At 41.6% G+C, this 21,129-nt stretch overlaps 2 protein-coding genes across 3 annotated transcripts; one reads left to right on the top strand and one right to left on the bottom strand.

The window, feature by feature from the left end:
• Nucleotides 1-225: 225 nt before the first annotated feature.
• Nucleotides 226-5,212, top strand: mrpl48 (mitochondrial ribosomal protein L48). 2 transcript variants are annotated; one of them, XM_075450702.1, is made up of 8 exons: nt 226-405; nt 1,565-1,623; nt 2,390-2,421; nt 2,547-2,626; nt 2,767-2,936; nt 3,253-3,355; nt 3,473-3,562; nt 4,913-5,212. In XM_075450702.1, exons 1-8 carry the CDS (start codon nt 385-387, stop codon nt 4,988-4,990), a joined length of 633 nt encoding a protein of 210 aa, XP_075306817.1. In that variant the 5' UTR covers nt 226-384; the 3' UTR covers nt 4,991-5,212. The 2 variants fall into 2 exon arrangements, with proteins under 2 accessions (XP_075306817.1, XP_075306816.1); XM_075450701.1 differs by having other exon boundaries at nt 2,390-2,422; nt 2,542-2,626.
• Nucleotides 5,213-5,681: 469 nt separating this feature from the next.
• Nucleotides 5,682-20,847, bottom strand: LOC142369218 (sterile alpha motif domain-containing protein 9-like). The gene is made up of 10 exons (XM_075451519.1): nt 20,565-20,847; nt 11,349-14,142; nt 10,647-10,684; nt 10,200-10,264; nt 9,559-9,767; nt 9,159-9,415; nt 8,929-9,057; nt 8,609-8,747; nt 8,378-8,410; nt 5,682-6,586 (listed from the first exon to the last, which is right to left on the bottom strand). Exons 2-10 carry the CDS (start codon nt 14,122-14,124, stop codon nt 6,321-6,323), a joined length of 3,912 nt encoding a protein of 1,303 aa, XP_075307634.1. The 5' UTR covers nt 14,125-14,142; nt 20,565-20,847; the 3' UTR covers nt 5,682-6,320.
• Nucleotides 20,848-21,129: the final 282 nt, after the last annotated feature.

Genomic DNA, 21,129 nt, shown 5'->3' with positions numbered 1-21,129 from the left:
CAAGTCTGACAAAGGTTAAAAAAAGAAACAACTAAACATTAAAATTATATTGTAATGAATTAAACAAAGCTTTATCAGGGGGTTGATTTAATACCATTTAGTCTGATTTCGTTAATTTACTTTTCGCTGTTACTTCACAGTCGTTGCATTTTAAATGCAGGAGAGAAGGGAAACAAAGTCGGAACGCTTATTTATTAGAGTCTCTCCGACGGACATAATAGACAACGTTCCCGTTTCCGGTTTGCACTTCCGGTCTCGGCAGGCTTGCTCTCTGTGTGTGTTGTTGAACGTTACTTATTTCTCCAAGCCCAATAATCAGTACATTCCGTTCTAACGCACATTCTGTGCGGTTTTGGATTAATTCTGGCGAGGAGAAGTTGAGTCATGAACCCTGTCTTCCGAAAGGTAAACTTATTCTCGAGCTCTGTCGGCTCAACATTACGCCACAGAGGTCATAAAGTAGCAGTGGTGATGTGAAGCCACTGGCCCGTGTATCAGTCATCACTGATAAGTGTGTGTGACTACTGTATGTCAGGCGGTGTTGTCTGTTCTTTCTGCATGTTTTGTGGACAGCTGATTGAGATTTGTGTGTGTCGTCATGATTCGTGCCACCAAAACGTGGCATGAATCAAAAATGTTGAGACAGGCGTCTTAAAACACCGATTGAGTTCAGCATTAGAAAAGCGTGTGTTTGAAGCCCTCCACTATACAGGCGAGTTGTACTTATCCGACCATAAAGCAAAATGCTGACAGTGGTGTAGTAAAAAAACCCACTGTTGTATCAGCGGTGCTACAACTGTAACAACTAATGATTGTAACTATGGGTGCACACCCAATTTAACCAAATTATTCAAAATTGAACAAATGTATTTTCAGTTAACATTCTTCACCATTTAAGTTCACATTTAAGAAGAAATGATTGAAATGGTGGAACATGTTTGACAAATATATCTCTACATTCCATCTCTGGTCTCCATTACAATGCAAATGAATGGGTAGTTTCTTACACAGACGCTGATGACATCAGCAGGCTTTAAAAAAAAAAAACAGGGTTGGGGGCTAGGGTTGACAACTGGACCTTGAAAAGCAGATTTGTCATTTATGGTTTTACATTTATAGTGGCAAAAAAAAAAAAATCCCTTTTGTGTCTGTCCGTCCATACTTTGTTTTTTGTTTCTATTTCACACAGCATCCAGACTTTTGTTGGGAACAGGGTAGTAAATTGATTTTTTTTCCCCAAGGTTAGTGTCCAGAACCATCCATGTGCAGTTTTGTCTCGATTCTTCACCTGTGGGGTTTTTACAGGGGCAGTTTTTTTTTATTTTATTTTTAAGGAAGCCCCCCGAGCATCGGCTCCAGATTTCTAGAAAAGCAAGATGTTCATTTTGAACATGCATCAGGGATGCCTTTAAAGTGGGTGCCTGGCTTCGTCTGTGACTAACCTTTTCACTGATGGTCTGTCATTGCTCGAAACAAGAAACACGTTTACGCTGTTAAATTTTGAACATCGACTAACATAACAAATATAAAAGCTGATCCTTTTCTTTTTTCCCCTTTTGTCTAGTTGCAGGTGTCTGTCTCCCAACATGCACTTATGCTGAATCGAACACTTCCGTTAAGCAGGTAATCTTTTTACAATTATTTAAAGTTAACAGGCAGCATGAAGGCCGATTTGAAAGCTTGAATGTATACATTACATTACCTGGGTGCTCTCCTGGACTACAGACTGAACTGGAAACGTCACACTTAGGCCGTAAGAAGGAACAGAGCAGATCAGCTTAGGTACTTCGTGCATGTGTTGCCGGGCCGGGTGGAAAAAATCTCCTCGAGATGTTTCGGAGTGAGTGTTGCAGATGTTCGCTTTCTCACATGCCACCGCACCGGAACATCTCTGGAACATTTCAGGACCGTTGTTTCCAGCAAGATGTCGCACATCTTCTCTAATTCTGTGGTAGAGGGTGCAGACTGATGTGCATCAGAGCCAGAGAAGAAGAGTGTTGCAAAATCTGCTCAACGTATAACGGACAATGCTGCCCACCAGCTGCATAACTTTTTTTTATTTTTATTTTTTTATTCAATAAAGTCTGTTCAGTCAGAGGCTTCTTCGGCTCCGCTGCAACACAAAACGTTGCAGGAGCAGGTTAGCAGACATTTTGGGACAATATAAGTCATAGTTGGCTTCATTTCTTTCTTCCAAATATTATTAATTGATCTGAAACTTTACTAAGAATCTGCCAGATCTCAGCAATACACTTCGAACTAGTCTTGGTGATAGGAAAATCAAATATAAGATGCAGATAAAAGTCAAAATGTGGTGAATGATACCTCGATGAGATGCAGTATCTCCGTGTTGGGTCTTAGATTAACCCTTGTCCTTTATTCTCTACAGGGCCACACCGTCCATCCAACATCCTGTGTGGTGTAAGTAGCAAAAGACCACTATAGATGAAGCTTTTGCCCTTTGAAACAATGTTATACTTTGCGTTAGTGCTGCCACGTGTCAGAGTGTGTGTTGAAATGGACAAATCTCCCCCTTCCATGCGCAGCTTCTGCCAATGAAAGGCTGTACAAAAACATGCCGACCCACGGGATCGGGAGGTGGAGGCACCTCTTACCTAAACAAGCGGTAAGTCTGCAAAACATTAAGGTTAATGGGCAGCCAGTTTGAAACTACAGCTCCACAGAATAGATGAGATCTAATGGCATTAGATCAGCTTCAAGGCCTTATGATGAGGAAACACCATCACATTGAAGATGTTGTTTCAGCCGAAGAAAAAGAAGGACAGACAGCAGATGAAACAGATCGTTGCGGCGACGGACACGGCGTACGGCACTCTGAACGTGATGGTGTCGGGTTACGACATGACCGTGGTGGAGCACTACTCCCAGTTCATCCACAACCTCTGCAACCGGCTGGGCGTCAAGGTGGCGGAAAGGTGAGGCTGAGCACCGAGAAGTCTTACGAGCTGATCACACGCAGACTCAAACAAATGTGTTCAAAAATGGTCAAATCTGACTGTTGAAGGTAGAACTGTGTTGCATAGAGCTTATCTGGGTATCTCGTGTTATTTCCCTTTGGGGGTAGATGAAGCCTGTCTGTGCTTCTGTTATCATAAGCAAATATTCCCCATCAGAAGGACCCGTGCTGTCAGTCTGTCAACCTGTCCTGAGCATCACCGCAGTATAGTAAAGGCTGCATCATTTTTACGTTTATTTTTGGTAGTATTTTTCACTACTGCTTCCCATGTGCAGCTATGCTTTGCCAACTAAAAGCACAGAGGTGTTGCTCATGCAGGAGCAAGGCACCAAGACGTACGTCGACGCCGTCCTGAGGACCCACGAACGAGTCGTCCAGGTAAAACTCGGCTTGTGTTTCAATCCTCCGAGTCACCTTTGTTTGTTTTTTTTTCGAAGTTTCCGAGGAATGTTCTAGACTTGACCGTCCAGTCGTGTTTTTTTTTCCTTTCCCTAGGTGAGCAGTCTAAATGCCACGCTGAGTCCCGTCTTCATGGAAGTTCTTTTGAAGAATCAACCAGAGGGCGTTCAGCTGTCTGTAAAGGAGGTGAGTCGACGGAAGTTATCCACTCGTTATCCATTTGTGTTTTTGTTTTGTGGAGATACTCGTTATGACTTCCTAGGAGACCTCCTTAAAGGTGCCGTATTGTCTGACCAGCGGGGCGAAATCTGAAGCCCTTCAGTTTCATGGCGCATGACAAACATGATGATAAACTCCTGACGCTGAAGGAGCAGAATTTAGCGAGTAAAGCGGTTATTTAAGTCGACTCGTCGCCGTTTACAGTTCGCAGATGTGGAGGAAAAAGGCATAAGAGTTGTTGAAATCCTCATTTTTTTATTTTTATTTTTTACATTTTTTGGGGCTTTTTATGCCTTTAATGATAGGACAGTTGGAGAGAGACAGGAAGCAGGGGGCAGAGAGAGGGGGAAGACATGCAGCACAGGGCCGCTCGGTGCGGGACTCGAACCAGGGCCAGCTGCAGCGAGGACAGCAGCCTCTGTACATGGGGCGGCTGCTTAACCCACTATGCCACAGACCGCCCCTGTTGAAATCGTCTTTTAAGCGGGGTCAGGATTTAAGTTGGGTGAATTGAAACTGATTGTTGGGTCAAAGTCATTTCCATGAGTCTGCGTTTGCTCCTCTGTAAAGTGGGGAAAGCAGTTTGAGTGCACAGTGTTAACGTAACTCCTGTAATATCCACTGTGCTTATTGGTAGCATGTCTTTTGCAATACAATTGCAAACTGATGCAATACAATTGCAAAAGAACGCATCAGTTCTTATTACTGCATTTGTAATATCACGGTGTCTCTTAGATTTTTTTTTTTTATCATACAGCATGGCGCTGGATAAAGCAGACTTCATGGTCTTCTGTTGCTGCTCCTGCACGGGCGTTGTTATTGGGGGAAGATTTGCACTTGTTCCGGGCCGTGTTTGTAAAGGTTTGCATTCTCCGTGCTCAAATGGGTGGTGCTGCTTCAGAACATTCGGAACATGTGCTCGACATAATTTGCAGTGCACACTGCTCTGTTTTTGTGTCGGACTTCAAAAAAACCAAAATACCAACAATGTCAGCCTTAACGCCTTGGGCTGTGTCTTCCATCGTTTCTTGCTGCTGGCATGGCTCTATTCCTGCCACGTGATTGGTTCAGTGCGGCGCAACTCTCGTTCTCATTGGCTATTCGTATTGTCTGTCAAAAGATGGACGAATCTAATCTATCGAAAAGTATATCGACCATGTTTCAGATCTCTATCGTTTTATCTCCCAGCCCTACTCTAGAGTCGAATTGGTTTCTTTTTTATTTATTCTTTCTTTTTTTTTTTGTCTGTGTCAGAAAGTTTTAATACCGTCAGTCATTCTCCACCTCCCCCCCTTCTCTCTCTCTCCCCCCTCTCAGCACACCGAGGCAGATTTCCAGGCACGATTTAAGGCGCGCCCAGAACTGGAAGGCCTCATGGCTCAGATCAACACATAGGAAGTTCTCAAGCCAAGTTTGGCTCCCCCGACCCGCCACAGCTGTATATTTCACACCGTTTGCAAGAGATAGTGGTCTGAATGTATTTATTGCCTGTCATTCTCCTGTCGAATGCTGAAACGATTCCCACTTTCATTGCAGTAAATGTTAAAGGAAAAAAAAAGATGATCTTTATCAGCTCTTTCGTGACCTTTGAAAAATAAAGGGGCGAGATTTTTCCAAGCCTCGGGTTCAGATTTTTGTTCAGTGTGTCTACAAGAGGTTTAGGGATTTAAATAAAATCAAGTGACTTCATCCTCTACCTCTACCATCGTGTAAAAAACATGTTACATGATGGCACGGAGATCAAAAAGCCTTCATTTCAGACAGTTCAGACTCACGTGCATTCAGTTTAAAAACAGCAACACTGAATCATACCGACTAAAGTTTGTTTCTGTGAAAAAAAGACTTTTCATAGTGTCTAAAACTCACTATACTAAGAGTCTGGAACTACTGAAAGTTCGATCTGGTCGGTGACGCCATGAAGCCGATGGGTAAGGCTGCTAAAACCATTTTTCTTTCTTTCTATTATCGACCCGAATGGGGAAAAAAACAGCTTTTTTTTAGTGCAGGTAAAGGACAACCAGATAGATTAGTAGTATTTAAATACACTTTTATTTATATGAACAAAAACAAAAACAAACTGTTAACAATGCGTAATTCATGAGCTTGTGAATTCTTATCACAGTTCTGCCTCACCTTTTAGCAGAGGGGACCCTGGTTAAAATGTATAGATCATTATAAAATCCTCTTTTTAATCATACAAATGAGCCATTCAACAAGTCTGTGGCAGCAAAGTCTTAAGTTTTCCCTTTCTCGTGCCAAGATGGCGTAGATAAATCACCGTGCAGCACTTTAAGGCTTCAGAATTCTGTCCCACAAATTAAGACACAATGACAAAAACTAAAAAATATGACAAACTGCCCCCTGCAGCTTTGTTTTTTTTGACTCAAAAGCCTCAAATGTAAAATGTTGGGCTGCTGAAAGGAAGACTTCGTGGAGCTGCAGCTGTATCTAGGATACATATGAGGAGGCATAGCGGGTATAGCAGACTAAACCCAAAAAAAAATTCAATTTCAAACTATTCACTGTTTACTCCATTTTGCTTATGTACTTTATTTTGTTTACATGGGAAGATACTTCTGACTTGGTACGAGGACTATCTAGATCTGTTCAGATCTGCCAAGATCCGGTATACCGGGCAAGACCACCACATCTTTTTATCTCCAAGGTGGCAAATGTCCACTTTATGTCCAAAGTCACATCGCATCAGTTCTTCTTTGCTCCTTTGTCAACATTTTTCCAGCTTAGACAGGAGAGGCCTCAAATTCTTTATCCCTTTAAGGACTTTATGGAACTCATCTTTTCCCTCTCTGCCGGCCGAACACACAAATGTTAAAATCTCCCTCATCTGGTCACGTTCGCTGTCGATGCCTCTGACAGTATCGTAGGCCTCATTCGAGATCAGCCCCAATTCCAAGAGTTTATCCAGGATGTATCTCGTATCCTTGACTCCGTTAATCAGATCTGTTCGATTGAGATCCACGAAATGCTGATCTGAGACAAAAACAGCGGAGACGAAACAACAGTGAATGCTGGGAATTGTACAAGGTTGAAATTCTTATAAGAACTAAGAAGAATGTTCAAAAAGTGCCGTAATGGTGGACGAAGCTACTATCATAATCGCAGTCTATATATAGAAAACAATAGCTTAATAGGTACTACTGTGCAGAAGGCAGGGATACCAGGCTTCGCAGGGTGTTTAGAGCACACTAGCATGATTTGGCATCAGATTCAGACAGCCAAGATTGAGAAAAAAAGACTTGCATGTTGTATTTCTGGATCTAGCAAATGCATTTGGTCCAGTGCCACATAGCCTTATTTTATTTGGAAAGCGTTTCATTACTTTAGAAAGCCTGCAGTAGTTGTTAACTTAGTAAGAGCATATTTTTCAGGATATTAGACTGTGCCTGATTTACACCAATTAGAGCCTACATGGATGATATGACGTTGGTGACTACAACAGTGCCATGTATGAAGAGAATATTTGAGAGACTTAATAAAAATCTTAAGTGAGCTGGTATGAAAATCAAACCTACTAAGTCTAGCGGTATCTCAATAAGTTGGGTGGAAATTAAGTGATAAAAAGTTTGTAATAGATGAAGAAAAAAATCCGATAATTAGGGAAAAGGCAGTAAAGAGTTTAGGCAGGTGGTACCAGGAAGACATGAATGATGGAGAGCAGACAGTGCAGTTTCGGAGTACTGTGGCACTATGGGAAAGGCAAGCTCGAGCTCCAGCTCCCAGTATCAAGTCTAGTAGAGCAGTTTAAATGTACTAAAGTTAGGATAGATCTCCTGTTAGCTGGGAGTAAAGATCTGATTTTTAGTAAGGTGGTTCCAAACCTAACCAAGGGGAGGAAATGGAATCCAAGAATGGCAGCTCAGGAGGCAGAAGCAACTCTTAGACATACAGAGATTGTGGGTAATGTGCAAATAGGCCGGGGAGGCTTGGGGCTTGGCCCAGGCAAACCAGTGTGGAGTAGAGCAGGTCCCAAGGAGAAGAGAAAGCTAGTTGTTGAGCAGATTCATAGACAGGAGGAAATGTTAAAGGGATAGTTCGCCTCTTGACATGAAGCTGGATGACATCCCATATTAGCAATATCATTTATGAACATTGACTTACCCCCAGCTGCGTCCTGTGAGCCGAGTTCCAGCCGAGTTTTGGCGTTGATGAAGGTAGTCCAGCTAGTTGGCTGGGGACACAAAAATAAAGCGTCTTGCTTCTCAAAACAATATGCGTTCAAAAGAGTAATACATTTGCATCACAAAATTGTTCCACAGAAAAGGTCAGACCTCACAATCGCTTGGCGCTATTTTTGCCTCCCTTCATATCAATGCGTACAGCTACCTAGCGACAGCCGCACCTGTTACGGTGTTTACTGCTCGGAAGCAGGGGACTGCTCGGTCTGCACAGTTTACACAGCACGCAGTGATATGAAGGAAGAGAGAAATAGCGCCAAGCGATTGTGAGTTCTGACTTTTTCTGGATGAACGATTTTTTGATGCAAATGTATTACTCTTTTGAACGCATATTGTTTTGAGAAGCAAGAAGCTTTATTTTCGGGACCCCAGCAAACTAGCCGGACTACCTTCGTCAACGCCAAAACTCGGCTGGAACTCGGCTCACAGGACACAGCGGGGGGTAAGTCAATGTTCATAAATGATATTGCTAATATGGGATGTCATTCAGCTTAATGTCAAAAGAGGCGAACTATCCCTTTAAGAACTGATGCCAAAGGATACCGTGTGTGTCTTTGTAGTTGACATCTGAGCGATATAAATTTACCTTCGTCATCAGTGCTCGGAGTCATGTAGTCTCCTAAGATGCAGGAAAAGTACAAATCTCGATCAGTCCACGAATTTGAGGCATTTGTCTGAATAAGTATTCTTTTATATCATATTCACAACTCAGAAGACATCTACTTTGCTAAACTGCAAATGGTGAGAAAAACAGAATTCGAGAAGTACTTTTGCACGTAAATGAATGATTTTAAACATCCCCAACAATGACACCGACCTTTTCGAATGGTACAGGTCCAGACAACTTCCTCTCGACCGTTTCTCCTTCCCGTCTTGAGTTTTAACCTTAAGTCGCTGTCTGCGTTTCTGATGAACACCTCAAAGTATGTTCTCCTTTCATATATTAGCTTTATGCTCTGTGAAGAAATTCACTCGGCTTCAGATGTATGCGTGCAGATGGGAAATCAAAATGTCTGACTTCCTACTTGTAAAAGATTTTGAGAAATCCTGACATTTCTTTGTCAGGATATTAAACATTAAAACCTGTCTTTATTATTCTATCATAAGAAGTGTACCACGTGATTACAGCCGCCTTACTTCAGGCTGAATTTCAGCAGTGTCCGTGTCAGATGACAAGAAGAAATGATCCAGCATTTGCAGAGACTTGCCGGGGCTTGGTTTGGGGATCAGCACCGATCCATGAGGTGACTCGGCCCTCTTGACTTTCTGTGGTGTTTTTTTTTTTAAAGAAAAAAAACATTAGCCTTACTCAGCCCACGTGTACTTGATGCGCTTATCGAAGGTCTGCAGTAATAAATGCCAACAACCTGTTGTAAGTCTTGATCCGGTGGGACCAGGTGAACGTGCAATGTGAGGAACTCCTGTTTCGTTTTGAATATCATCACATCATGGTAGACTTTCACCGGAAAACCCAGCCTCACCCGCAACATAACCCCCTTTGGAGAGAAAGTCGGTTGGAGCAACTTGACATGGGATGGCGTCACTTCAGACACTTGCTCCACAGCATCTCCACAAGTTTCTACATGTAGAACCACAAACATGTCTGGAGTTGTAGATTCAGGATCTGAAAGAAACAAAAACAGACCATAAAAACATGGAGATTCTATATCTATTCATTAGTTTATACACTCAAACTATTCTGGTGACGTATGACACCCACACCTCCCCCTTTCTATTAAATGGATACAGTCCAGTATGTTCACTCACCTATCCAGTGTGGCAGATACACCTCCTCCAACTTTCCAGCCGCGACTGAAATGTCAAGTAGGGGTCCGGCAGGCACGTAATCCGCGCATGCAGATTCCCCCCTGTGTTCCTCCCAAGAGCAGAACCGGTACTGCAAACTGACCGGCTCCTTGCAAACCCATCGCAGGGCAGACGCACTGCATTCGAAGCGACCCGCGTCAGACTGCAGGCTGCGGAATAAAAGGAAGTACAGCTGACTGAAACCCTGAGTGGAAGTACAGCTGACTGAAACCCTGAGTGGAAGTACAGCTGACTGAAACCCTGAGTGGAAGTACAGCTGACTGAAACCCTGAGTGGAAGTAAAGCTGACTGAAACCCTGAGTGGAAGTAAAGCAGCTCATTATGTATTTTTATGTGCAGTCGTTCAGGTGAAGCAGGGGTTTGCTGACGGCTGTGAGCTGGTTGTGTTTTTTTTACGCGTCACGCATCACAGATCATTACGGTTGGATCTTTTCCATCTTTTCCAGCACATGTACCTGGCACACCCATTTACATTTCTTAAATTTAGCTCATGACGGAGGCAGATTATGGCATATCGCAAGGATGCCGTGGTACTGATGGAGTCTGCTCAGAAACCCTTAGTGACCTGCTGTTATACTCACCCGTATGTTTGGACCTCATCCCCTGTCTTGACTTCCGGTTCAAGTGTAGTCCAATGAGAAGAGTCCTGAGTCAAGAAGTAATATATAGAAGAAATAGAATAGAAAAATACTTTATTCATCCCCCAATGGGGGAAATTCAAATTAGTCAAGTAGCTCAAAAAATTTTATAAATATTTACAATGATTGTATATTAACAACAACAATAATAATACCAATTCTAGTAAAAATACTACTACTAACTAATAATAATAATAAATGACTAAATAAAAAATAAATAATATTAATGAAATGAAATTAAAAATAAATAAATAAATAAAAAAATAAAAATACTAATGTACTAATAATATAATATATATATATATATACATATTAGTACAGTTATTGTTGGATCAGTTATTTTGGAGAGTATTTAAGCACATGGATAAAAACAAGCAAACAGAAACTTACAATGGCTCGTTCTCCAAGCTTTAACTGTCCTGTAGGCCCTACAGACACATTGGTAAACATTAAGATACCAAAAAAAAGTAAGTATAATATATGCTCATTCTTCTAAACATATCACACCTGTTATTGCAAAAATGTCAAATGACTTTTTTTTTTTTTTTTTTTTTTACCTTTCCTGCTTGAGATTTGAAATGTTATTTTCAGATTCCAGTCACCACTGAGTTTTATTTTCTACTTTTATGGTTTAATTGTGGGTATTTTCGTGTTGTTTTTATTCCTCTGGGAGTGCTATTCAAATTCGGATGCGTTTTTGTCTGACTGAGATAATAAAAATAAGGCTGCAGCTGCGACACAGCTTCCTGTGCATGGCCGTGTCATGGTCTGAAGTGCATTACAGACATATGGATGAAGGCAGCTCTCCTGAAAAATCACTCGTTAGACATGTGCCGGTGTGCTCAGTCGGCATGCTTACACATTTTTTGGTGTGCTTGCGATCAGCAAACGGGACGTGGCGGAGACTCGTTGACTTAATGTGTAATGACATTACTTCTTCAATTCGTTAACTCTTTAAGTCTTTCAACACATTTTCAGTGACGGATTTCTAACATGGAAAAAAACAATGTTTTTCCATGCAGATCTCTTCATTTGCATCAGTCAGATATTAAGTTACATACAGTTGTTGTGGAAAATAGTCAATTTTCTTACCTTCAGGAATCGGCAATCTTCTCTGAATCCTGAAGGCTACAGGACCGTTGATGGTGAATCCCAGGTAAAAGAACACTTCCCCTGATTTCCAGAGGCTGTCTCTCCGGTTGGCCTCTACCTCAATCTCTGTGGAGCCGAAGCTCGCATACAGTCGGTAGTTTCGAACTACTCCTTCAACTTTGAGAAGGTGGTCTTGGACTGTGGGGTCTTTGAAAATACTCTCATTCCTCCAGTAAACGTTTGATTCTTGCAGGGCGTCTTGAGTCCACTTAATCTCAAGAACTCTTCTGTGAACAAATCTTCTCAGTTCTTTGCCCGGTCCAATAAAAAACAGGGGTCGCAGGTATCTCCATCTAAACATGGTCTTATACTCCTGTTCATAAGAGTGCTTCACGTTTTCAATTAACTGACGGAGGTCGGAGACGGGTTGTCCTTCGTCATCTGTGGGCCAAAACAGAAGCAGGGCCATCATGTGATCCTCAGCTTGCATATCAGACAGTTTTTTCTGTCTGAAGGCGCTTTGATCGTCAGAACTCCGCAGCGGCTGATTCGCGTTTTTCAGCATGATCTTAGCAAAGATGAAGTTGACGAAGGCGCGCGTGGTGAAATCTTCGCTGTGACAGATTTCCTCCCACCACGCGGCGATGTCTTTCACATCTGATGTCGTGCATCTCCTGTCGAGGCACGAGAGGACTCCAGCGGAGGTGACGGCCAGCTTTTGTTTAAGTTTCTGGAGAGTTTGCTGAAGTTTGCCTCTGTGCTCGGGAACTGAGACTCCGACATACTTTTTGTAGCATTCTGCAGCTTCTTTGGTGACATATGCTTTGTCTTTTTTCATGGCAGACTCTGAGTAAGTCAGAAAGGCATCCAAGAATTCAAACTTCTTCTCCACCTTCTCTCTGAGACTGTTTATCAGGTTGTTGAATCTGGAGAGTTTGTTGTCTCCCAGGGTTTGAAGGACGGAGCCCGCGGACACGTTGCTCGTGAGAACTCCTCTCCATGCTTCATCTTTGCGTACAAGTTGGTCAAACAGAATGTTGCAAACCTGCAGGAAGCCAAAGTGTCCTCTGATGTTGAAATCGTGCAGGCTTTTTGTCTTTCCATTTTCTATGTTCTTGCCATGTTCTTTTCCGGCAAGTTGCTCTTCCTCCTCAAAAGCTTCAATGGCCTTTCGGGCCAACTGCAAGATTTCCCTTGCTTCAGCAGGACGCTCTCTGTTCTTTAAATGGTTCTTATGGACTTGGCCGAGGGTATCAGCAATAAACGATTTTTTGGGTTCTCGTTCCTTTGCCCTTTTTGCCCAAATTTCAGCCTCCTGATAGTCTTTGAGTTCGCCGTAACAAAAACGGGCGAGGGCCTGAGGAAACAAAGCATTTTCATCAAATTGAATTGACGCAACTTTTAGAACGGACGCACTCTCTCTTTTGTCTTCCATTTGTGTTATATGCAATATCAGGGTGGAATACTTCTCCAGCCTGTCATTTTCTTCCCTTGGTCTTCGATCGTGCACTTCTGCGTGCTCGGTTCCCTTGTTTGTCTTTATTTCTCTTTTGGTCAGCATGTGTTTGATGAAACCGAATAAGCATGCGGGAACGTCATCTCCGCAAAAACTTGACAAGAAGTTTCTCGCCGTGTCGCTTCTGCACACGCCCGCCTCGGCCAACAGTTCAGTGCAACACTTTGCTATCGCAGGGTGAGCCATCCGGACCTTTCTTTGACCTCTTTTGCCACGTTGTAAGGTGACGATGAGGTGACTAAAAGGCTGCATTTGGTCCAACAACAGCTGCTCATCGTGGCTTGGGTGGTCGTGTATGAGGAAGTCCAGGCAGTGAGACTCCAGCAGATATGAAGCTGGCACGTAAGCATTCAGCAGGGATAGGAAGGCAGCGAGCTGGGTCTTCAGTGGCTTATTTTTTCTTCCAATTTTTGCAAACATGGCACATGCTTCCTGGATATAATCCTGTGAGAAATTAGTTTGAAGGATGTTAAAACCATGGAACTGCTTGGTTTTATCGCCATACTTTCTGCTGAGCTCTTCCTTTTTCTCGTCAAACAGTTTCTTTTCTGTGTCCGAGATGTTGTTTGTGAGGATGACATCTTTTCTCTCATTCCTCTTGAGTTCCTCTTTTTCTCTGCAGAAAAGTTCCGTTTCACGGGCGGCGTGGTCCGTTCTCACACAGCTGAGTAAAATGACCACAGGCACATCGACATCTATCTCCTGCTCTACAATCTCCTCCATAATGCTGTCTTGGAGTTGGTCCAAATTAAACGTATCATCCAGTAACAGCAGCACAGTATTAAGACTGTCCTGATTCCCTGCTCTGAAAAGGTGAACCACCTCCTTCGTAACTTTCATGATGTCTGGGGTTGAATCTGTCAACACAGCACATCTGAAGGTTTTTCTCAACTTCCATAGCACGTGCATGGCCAGTGTGGTTCCACCACTTCCTTCATGGTGGTACAGTTTAATCGCCGATGTTCCTGGGCCCCTCCTTCTTTTTCTGATTTGCTGCACAAGTCTGTCATACCCGTCTCTTTTGATGAAAGGAGATCCAGCGCCATTTGACTTGGCCACTTCACTGATATGAAAGTTTAACCAGTCGGGCGGAGCGCCTCTGTAAAAGTTTTCCTCTGTCTGCTCAGCAGTTTCTTCTGTTATTTCCACTCCGTCAAACTGATTTGCGTAAACAATGTCCAAAAGGGAAAAAGACTCTCTGATTTCATCCACATAAATTAGTGCACCTGTGGCACTGGAAAGGGCTGGTCCTCTGTCCATTTTAGTTGTTTTCTTAACCTTCAGATGAAAGAAATGTAAGATTAAGCATTGGTCAAAGAGTTTCCAGGCAATGATCGTAACACACCACAAACAGCAAAACAGGTATCATCCTATCACTATGTTCAAATAGCAGCAAACAGCAATGGATATAATATAGCTGTGGATATATTAGGATGAGGAGACTATAGTGACTATTTGTCTATGAAAATAATAATAATAATAATAATAAAAACTTTTGTCTTAAAGATTACCAAACTAAAATTAAACAGAACTCAAATAGTTACTTGACGCACTGTGGGTTTCTGGTTTACGCAGTAAAAAGGTCCAAAAACGTCAAAAATGTAGTTCATCATGGGTTTATTCCGAGTTTGCAGGCAAAACAGAACATGACAAGCTTTACAGGATCCCTTCCTGCCTCTCCTGCTCTGATTCCCGCCCTTGCTTCTGCTTGCCTCACCTGTTCACCCACTGATTGACGAACCGACCACTGAAAACTGCTAACTGGTAAAAAAAAAAAAACATGTGACCACCCAAGTGCGCCCAGAGCTCCCTAAAACCCAAGTATTTATGTGTGAAACGCCCATTTCCCAAACAAAAAATGAATTTATCTTAAACAACTCAAATTAAACAAAAATGCTAATTATCAACCAAAAACTAAGCAAATAATATAAAAAGAAATCTAAATTCTAATACTTAACTTGAAATAGAGAAATAGCTCCTACAGAGAAGTTCTGCAAAGTGATGGACTCTCCTACATGTTTGTTGGCACACTGACTCTTCAAGTTTCAGAAGCCAGTGTATCAGTGATGTTGGTGGATTAACTTAAAAGCACATCTTCCGTTTTTATTCCGCCCATTTTTACCATCAAGATTCATATATAGCATTACTGAAATCTGCTGTTGGAATCCTGTGATGAACGGGTGGCCTGTCCAGAGTGTATTCCACCTCTTACCCCATGACAGTGAGGATGGGCTGAACAGTAGTTATGATTATTATTAATTAATTGAATTCCAATTGGCTTGAATTGGACTTACTATCTAAGTGCCTTGAGATGACATTTGTTGTATTTGGCACTATATAAATAAAAAATTAATTGAATAGTTAGCGGGCATAGAACTATTAATAATCCTCTTTAATTCCTCTTCTAGAGGAAGGCATATTGGTTCAATCTTGCTTAAAGGTGGGGTAGGGGTTCTTTTTCTGGAGCATTTTTTTTACATATTGCTTGAAATACTTGTGGAGGAATAAAATCTTTCTCAAGTCAAATAAATGAACAAAGTCCGTTATGTGCCCTGGTAGTTGATTTAATCGAAACACATGCTCATACAGAACATGGAGAGCTCTGCCGTTGCGGCGCGTCACACAAGCTTTTATACGGTGGTACAAACAAGTTACACAGAAAGGAGTTATTTCCTGTCTGGCGCGCGAGGCGCGATCTCGTGAGGTGCATGACGTAGCTTAACGTAAATCAACAGGATCTTCTCACAGTAAGGCCTGCGCATCCCACGCATGAAACTTACAGATAAGGACACAGATGTTCGCAGGTTGCAAGTTGCAGGGCAGATTATACTATTAATATCATGTTTTGCAAAGCAGAGACAATCATGTTGTTGAAAACAGAGACAAAGTGCAATTAAAGTTCAGTGTCTGGTACAACACACATCACATGAATATAAGATTGCCTGCAACATGGGTAAATAAGATTACCTGTAACATAAGACTACCTGTAACATAAGTATATAAATTCTTTCACATTTTCTTCACACCCCCATTGCAACCAATTAATTAAACGTTTTGACACAAAAATGAAAAGTTTTAGTGGCCTCTAGAACGTACAATCTAGGAAAAACAGTATCCAATCATACTGAACGGACCGTTCACAATGATTGGATTCTGATGCGTCTATCAAACTGCAATCTGCTCCTCCCTCCCCCTCCCTCCCCCTCCTTCCCCCTCCTTCCCCCTGTGCGCGTACCCTGCTCCATGAACGAATTACGCGTCGAGAAGCTTGGCGGGAAGCTAAACTAGAGCCAGCTTGGCTAGCACCTAGCATTATTAAACGTATAGTTAGCATAAACTAAATACGGCAACGATCGATGCTTGCTGTCAGAACAGCGCTCGTGCACCTTCGTGCTCGTGCGCGTTCATGTACTCTAGAGGCGTGGCTTCGGGGGGAAAGTGAAGAAAAGGGTTGGGACTTTTTACCTGTGTATTTTCAAAATGCAGCTTCGCTGGACTCAAAATCCAGGATCTCCTACCCTACCTTTAAGACGTCTTCTTAGGTGTTTTTTGCTTAAGATGTGTATTTCAGATTTCCTGGTCAGGAAATCAGACTTGTTGTCGTGGGGGGGAAAGTTGGAATTTTTGAGCTCCAATTTGTTCTTGAATGCAGGATTATTAACTGCAGTCGACTGCAACCCCAAAAGGATGTAATACAAAGAACGTCCAACTCAGCCAGACTTTTTCTTTGTGTTTTCTGGTTTGTCACAACATTCAGTGATTATTATCTTTCTTTTTTAACTCAGGGTGTCATCTACAGACTTTATGCATGCTGACACGTATTTCCTTGCCTCAGAATCTACATTCCGTGTTGTTAATTCAACGCTGAGTTTTTGGTCAAAAGGATTTTTAGTTAATATTTTTTAATGTATGACATTTTGATATTGATGCCTCACAACGTTTATGTTGTTGTTTCAGTCTCAGTTTGCTCGAAAAGCAGTAAAAGGATGGTACTTTTTCTTTTTTCATCCCATTTAATCCGAAATTGAACATAAACTGCCCAATCGCAGCAATCAAAAGCTATAACCTTCAGGTCAATGCAGTGCAATAAGCTCCTAATCTTGCTTCATAGTGCACTCATCAGAGCCAACCATTACAAAAATAATCAAAGAATCTTGTAAGCACTGGTTAAATGTTGTACCCTTGAACAAGGGAAATAGCTATGAGTCTTCATCAACCATAAGCACAGCAAACACAAAATACATATCTGGCATAATCACACCCCGCTTTCAGGGCCACAGCAACCATGTCTAGCATAGGTTTTTAACATTTTCTAAATGATCTTTTTTTAACATAACTATACTATATTACCATGAAGATATGATACATGTTTTTTTTAAACTTTTACTTATCTTGCTACTGACACAAATTGAACTCGGACAAATAAAAGAGTAAGCACATTCCTTATGTTAACACTCTTAACTCGCTAGCGTAGCCACGAGGTACCTAGCCACTTAGCTTGAACCTGTTTCCATGAGCTATACAAGACTTCTAAGACACTCAATAAAAAGATTCTCCTATTGTATCAACCTACAATCACACAGAGAAAACTCTTATGAACATGCTCTTAACAAATTTACATTGCTTTTTACTTGTAAATACCTTGAACAAGGGAAATAGCGATGGGAGAACGAATAAATGAAAGTCGCTCTCTCCTTCACTCGTCTTTACTGAGTGAGGAAGAGGTGCGTGCTCCCCCTATTGGATCCCCGAGGCATTACCAATAGCGAATATTTAACTCACACAGATTTAAAAATGCATTTACATTCAAGACAAAATTAAACTACTTCTAACTAACAACTGTCTAATATCAGTTATAATATTATTTATCACATAAACATTGCCCATGTGTTAGCTTGTAAAAGCAAAAAAAAAAAAAAGGAAATGTCCACATAGTGGACCGACAGAAATACCTAAGTTAATCAAGTCTGTATAATGACCTCAGGGTCCAGATCTGTGTGCTTTTGTGACTAAAACTGTGTGTACACTGATTACACACACCAAGCCTGATTTCCACTTTCATGTTTCAACATGAATGGATGCAGACTTCCCGTAAAGATTTGAATATAAAACCATTGTTGGCGCCGTCAAGAGACATAGCAATGAAAGCAGCAGCAAAGAAGACGCACCTTTTTACTAAATGTGAAACTGAAACACTCGGCAGAAAAGCAGAGAAAAAGAAACCTGACTCACCCGGGGTTCCAAGTTGATGAATCATGTACAAAAAAAAAAGCTCAAATGAAAAAAAGAGCAAGAAAAGTCTTCAAAAAATGCAAATGATCCTGCAGAGCTAAAAACAGTTATGTGAGCCCACTTGAAGACAGCATCAGACGGAGGACTGGCAACACCTGTTTTATCTGTAATGGATGAATCCATAATTAACTGGCACAATACACAGCCTTGTGTGGATCAGGAAGGATACCAAACATGCACACGGATCATGTTACGTTGGCTTTTTTTTAGCAATATCATTTATGAACATTGACTTACCCCCCCCGCTGCGTCCTGTGAGCCGAGTTCCAGCCTCGTTTTGGCGTTGACGAAGGTAGTCCGGCTAGTTGGCTAGGGTCCCGAAAATAAAGCGTCTTGCTTCTCAAAACAATATGCGTTCATAAGAGTAATACATTTGCATCACAAAATCGTTCAACAGAAAAAGTCAGACCTCACAATCGCTTGGCGCTACTTCCTCTCTCCCTTCGTATCACTACGGGCTGTGTAAACCGTGCAGACCGAAGTGCAGACCGAGCAGTAAACACCGTAACAGGCGCGGCTGTAGGCAGGTGGCTGAACGCATTAATATGAAGGGAGGCAAAAATAGCGCCAAGCGATTGTGAGGTCTGACTTTTTCTGTTGAACGATTTTGTGATGCAAATGTATTACTCTTTTGAACGCATATTGTTTTGAGAAGCAAAACGCTTTATTTTCGGGACCCCAGCCAACTAGCCGGACTACCTTCGTGGACGCCAAAACTCGGCTGGAACTCGGCTCACAGGATGCAGCGGGGGGTAAGTCAATGTTCATAAATGATATTGCTAATATGGGATGTCATACAGCTTCATGTCAAAAGAGGCGAACTATCCCTTTAAATTGCCTTTTGGAAGTCAAAAGCTGCATATGAGTCAACCTAATGACAGAAAAATCTGTGCACACATTCTCACCACACATCCCACATAGCAGACGGGTCTGGGCTAGATCTGGCATCAAGCCGGCACTTCTGCCCTACTGCTGGCATGGCAAGTGAACCGGATGAGGGCCAGATCTGGCAATGGTGGCCCGCAGCTGGCCAATGTGTGGACCAGCTCTGGCAAAGCGTATCTGGGCCGTTAAAGTGCCGTCATTCTTTTCGGTATGTGGGCCAGATGTACTGGTCCAGACCAATTTCGCTTCGTGGGATGTTTGTTTTACAAATGCTCGTTTACAAAAAAATGCATGTAGAGTTGTTATGTGCATGCATCTGTTTTGCATCTGCTTTTAAATTTTTTTTATTGGACTTTAATAATTTAAAAAAAACGCACAAAGCAATCCACAAATGTGCCTCGTGACCCAGAAATATTTCACCATCGACACATATACATTTATTGATCTGTGTTTTAACCATTTGCACCACAATGCAGGAAAATTTGTAAAGCGTGACACACGCTCTGTAAACACATTTTGACATCAGATTCCCTTTTGCGTGTTGAGCAGGTTTTGCCTATGGTTCATCCCTTCCTCTGACTTTGTTGATCTGCAGATTACCTTACAAATGAGACTTTCCTCCTTTTCTTTTTAAATAATACATTTCGAACCGCACCTTTGATGTAAAAAAAACAACATAATAAAATAGCGACAATCTAGACAAGAAATTCCAAAAATACTGTATAAAGGTCCACAAATCAGGAAACTCAGTGGTCCAAATATTTTGCTTTTATGCATTTATGCTGTATCATCTACAAAGATACACTGTGTAAACTCTGTAAACACATATTTTAATTTCACATGAAAATGATGAAAACGAGGAACAGTTTTCACATGTCACTCTGTGCAGCATGTGACTTTTTTTTACTTCAATCCCATGTTTTTGCGTAATTTTGTCCACCAAGTAGATCTACAGACAGAATTCGGAGTGTGGGCAGCTATTCACGACGCCACACTCCCAAGTCATCTGGCAAAAACACAGTATTTGTTATTGAGTCAGGTGTAACATTTGGGGCAAAGGAGTAAAATGTTACTTATTGGAATCTGCAAGAACTGCATTGTGTAACCCTATAGTTGCTGCAGGTCACTGAATAAAGCTAGGTTAAAACCTGTCCTCAGTTCACCTCCGCATTAATCTAAATATAATTCATCTTATTTAAACCGAATAACACCCAAACGCATCCCATTTTATTCCATCCAGCTCCCTGTACTGGCAGTAGTTTTGGCACTTTTTAAAACATTAAAACTAATGTGATCTACTCAGTTCAGAGTAGTAACGAGCAAGTGACCAACATTTAAGTACTTCACCTAAAAACACATCCTGTGTATGATATGACATAATTAAATATTATCAGACAGTCACATGATTTTTGCCTAAAGTACAACCTCTGTAGAACACTTTGATTAGTACTCTTGGGAGTAATAATTCACTTATCCGTTGTTTGTGAAATCAGTCAGACACATAGAAATAACATGATTCTTACCTTTCTGTTTCTGGGAACACCTCTGAAGAGTCTGACTGTCGTTTATGTGTGCAAACCACAGGTGAAACGCTACACCCAAGGCGGGTACAGGTGCAATGTCACGGGTATAGGGCTGTGCCAGATTGTTTGTAATTAAAGATGTGAATTAAAAAAAAAAAAAAACTGTTGCTAAATTGCAGAATCCACAGTAAGTTTTTGCTGTTATTAGTTCAGAAATCTTTGAAACTCTGAAAACCTAACACTCCGTCTGATGCTGAGGAAATGTTCAGATCGTGAAAACGGAAACATGTCCCACAGGTTTGTGAGTCAGTTTTGCCAAGCTAGGATGAGTTAAAACATGTTTTGAATGTAGCACATTTGGTAAACAAATTCCGTTGTCTTGGCATCACTATCGTCTTGCGCATACTTTCATATTTGTCAGAATTATCAAAAGGATCACAACTCACTTATTAGATAACTAGAAAGGACTCTTCTACTATGAAGCCATGCTGTTGGAATAGATGCAGAATGTGGTTTAACATTGTCTTGCTGAAAAATACAAGGCCTTCCCTTAAAAAGACATCAT

Source organism: Odontesthes bonariensis, chromosome 19 (genome assembly GCF_027942865.1).
Source record: "Odontesthes bonariensis isolate fOdoBon6 chromosome 19, fOdoBon6.hap1, whole genome shotgun sequence".
Classification (NCBI taxonomy): domain Eukaryota; kingdom Metazoa; phylum Chordata; class Actinopteri; order Atheriniformes; family Atherinopsidae; genus Odontesthes; species Odontesthes bonariensis.
The sequence above is the reverse complement of the archived record's forward strand: the minus strand, read 5'-3'. Positions and strand labels throughout refer to the sequence as shown.

What these genes read in the sequence shown, in the direction of transcription:
- mrpl48 (XM_075450701.1), top strand. Translation starts at nt 385, where the DNA reads ATGAACCCTGTCTTCCGAAAG. An exon ending in ACCTCTTACCTAAACAAGCG is followed by an intron (nt 2,627 to 2,766) that starts GTAAGTCTGCAA and finishes ATGTTGTTTCAG; the next exon opens with CCGAAGAAAAAGAAGGACAG. An exon ending in GGCGTCAAGGTGGCGGAAAG is followed by an intron (nt 2,937 to 3,252) that starts GTGAGGCTGAGC and finishes TCCCATGTGCAG; the next exon opens with CTATGCTTTGCCAACTAAAA.
- LOC142369218 (XM_075451519.1), bottom strand. Translation starts at nt 14,124, where the DNA reads ATGGACAGAGGACCAGCCCTTTCCAGTGCCACAGGTGCACTAATTTAT. An exon ending in AAGATTGCCGATTCCTGAAG is followed by an intron (nt 10,685 to 11,348) that starts GTAAGAAAATTG and finishes ATGTGTCTGTAG; the next exon opens with GGCCTACAGGACAGTTAAAG. An exon ending in CTGCTGAAATTCAGCCTGAA is followed by an intron (nt 8,748 to 8,928) that starts GTAAGGCGGCTG and finishes ATTTCTTCACAG; the next exon opens with AGCATAAAGCTAATATATGA.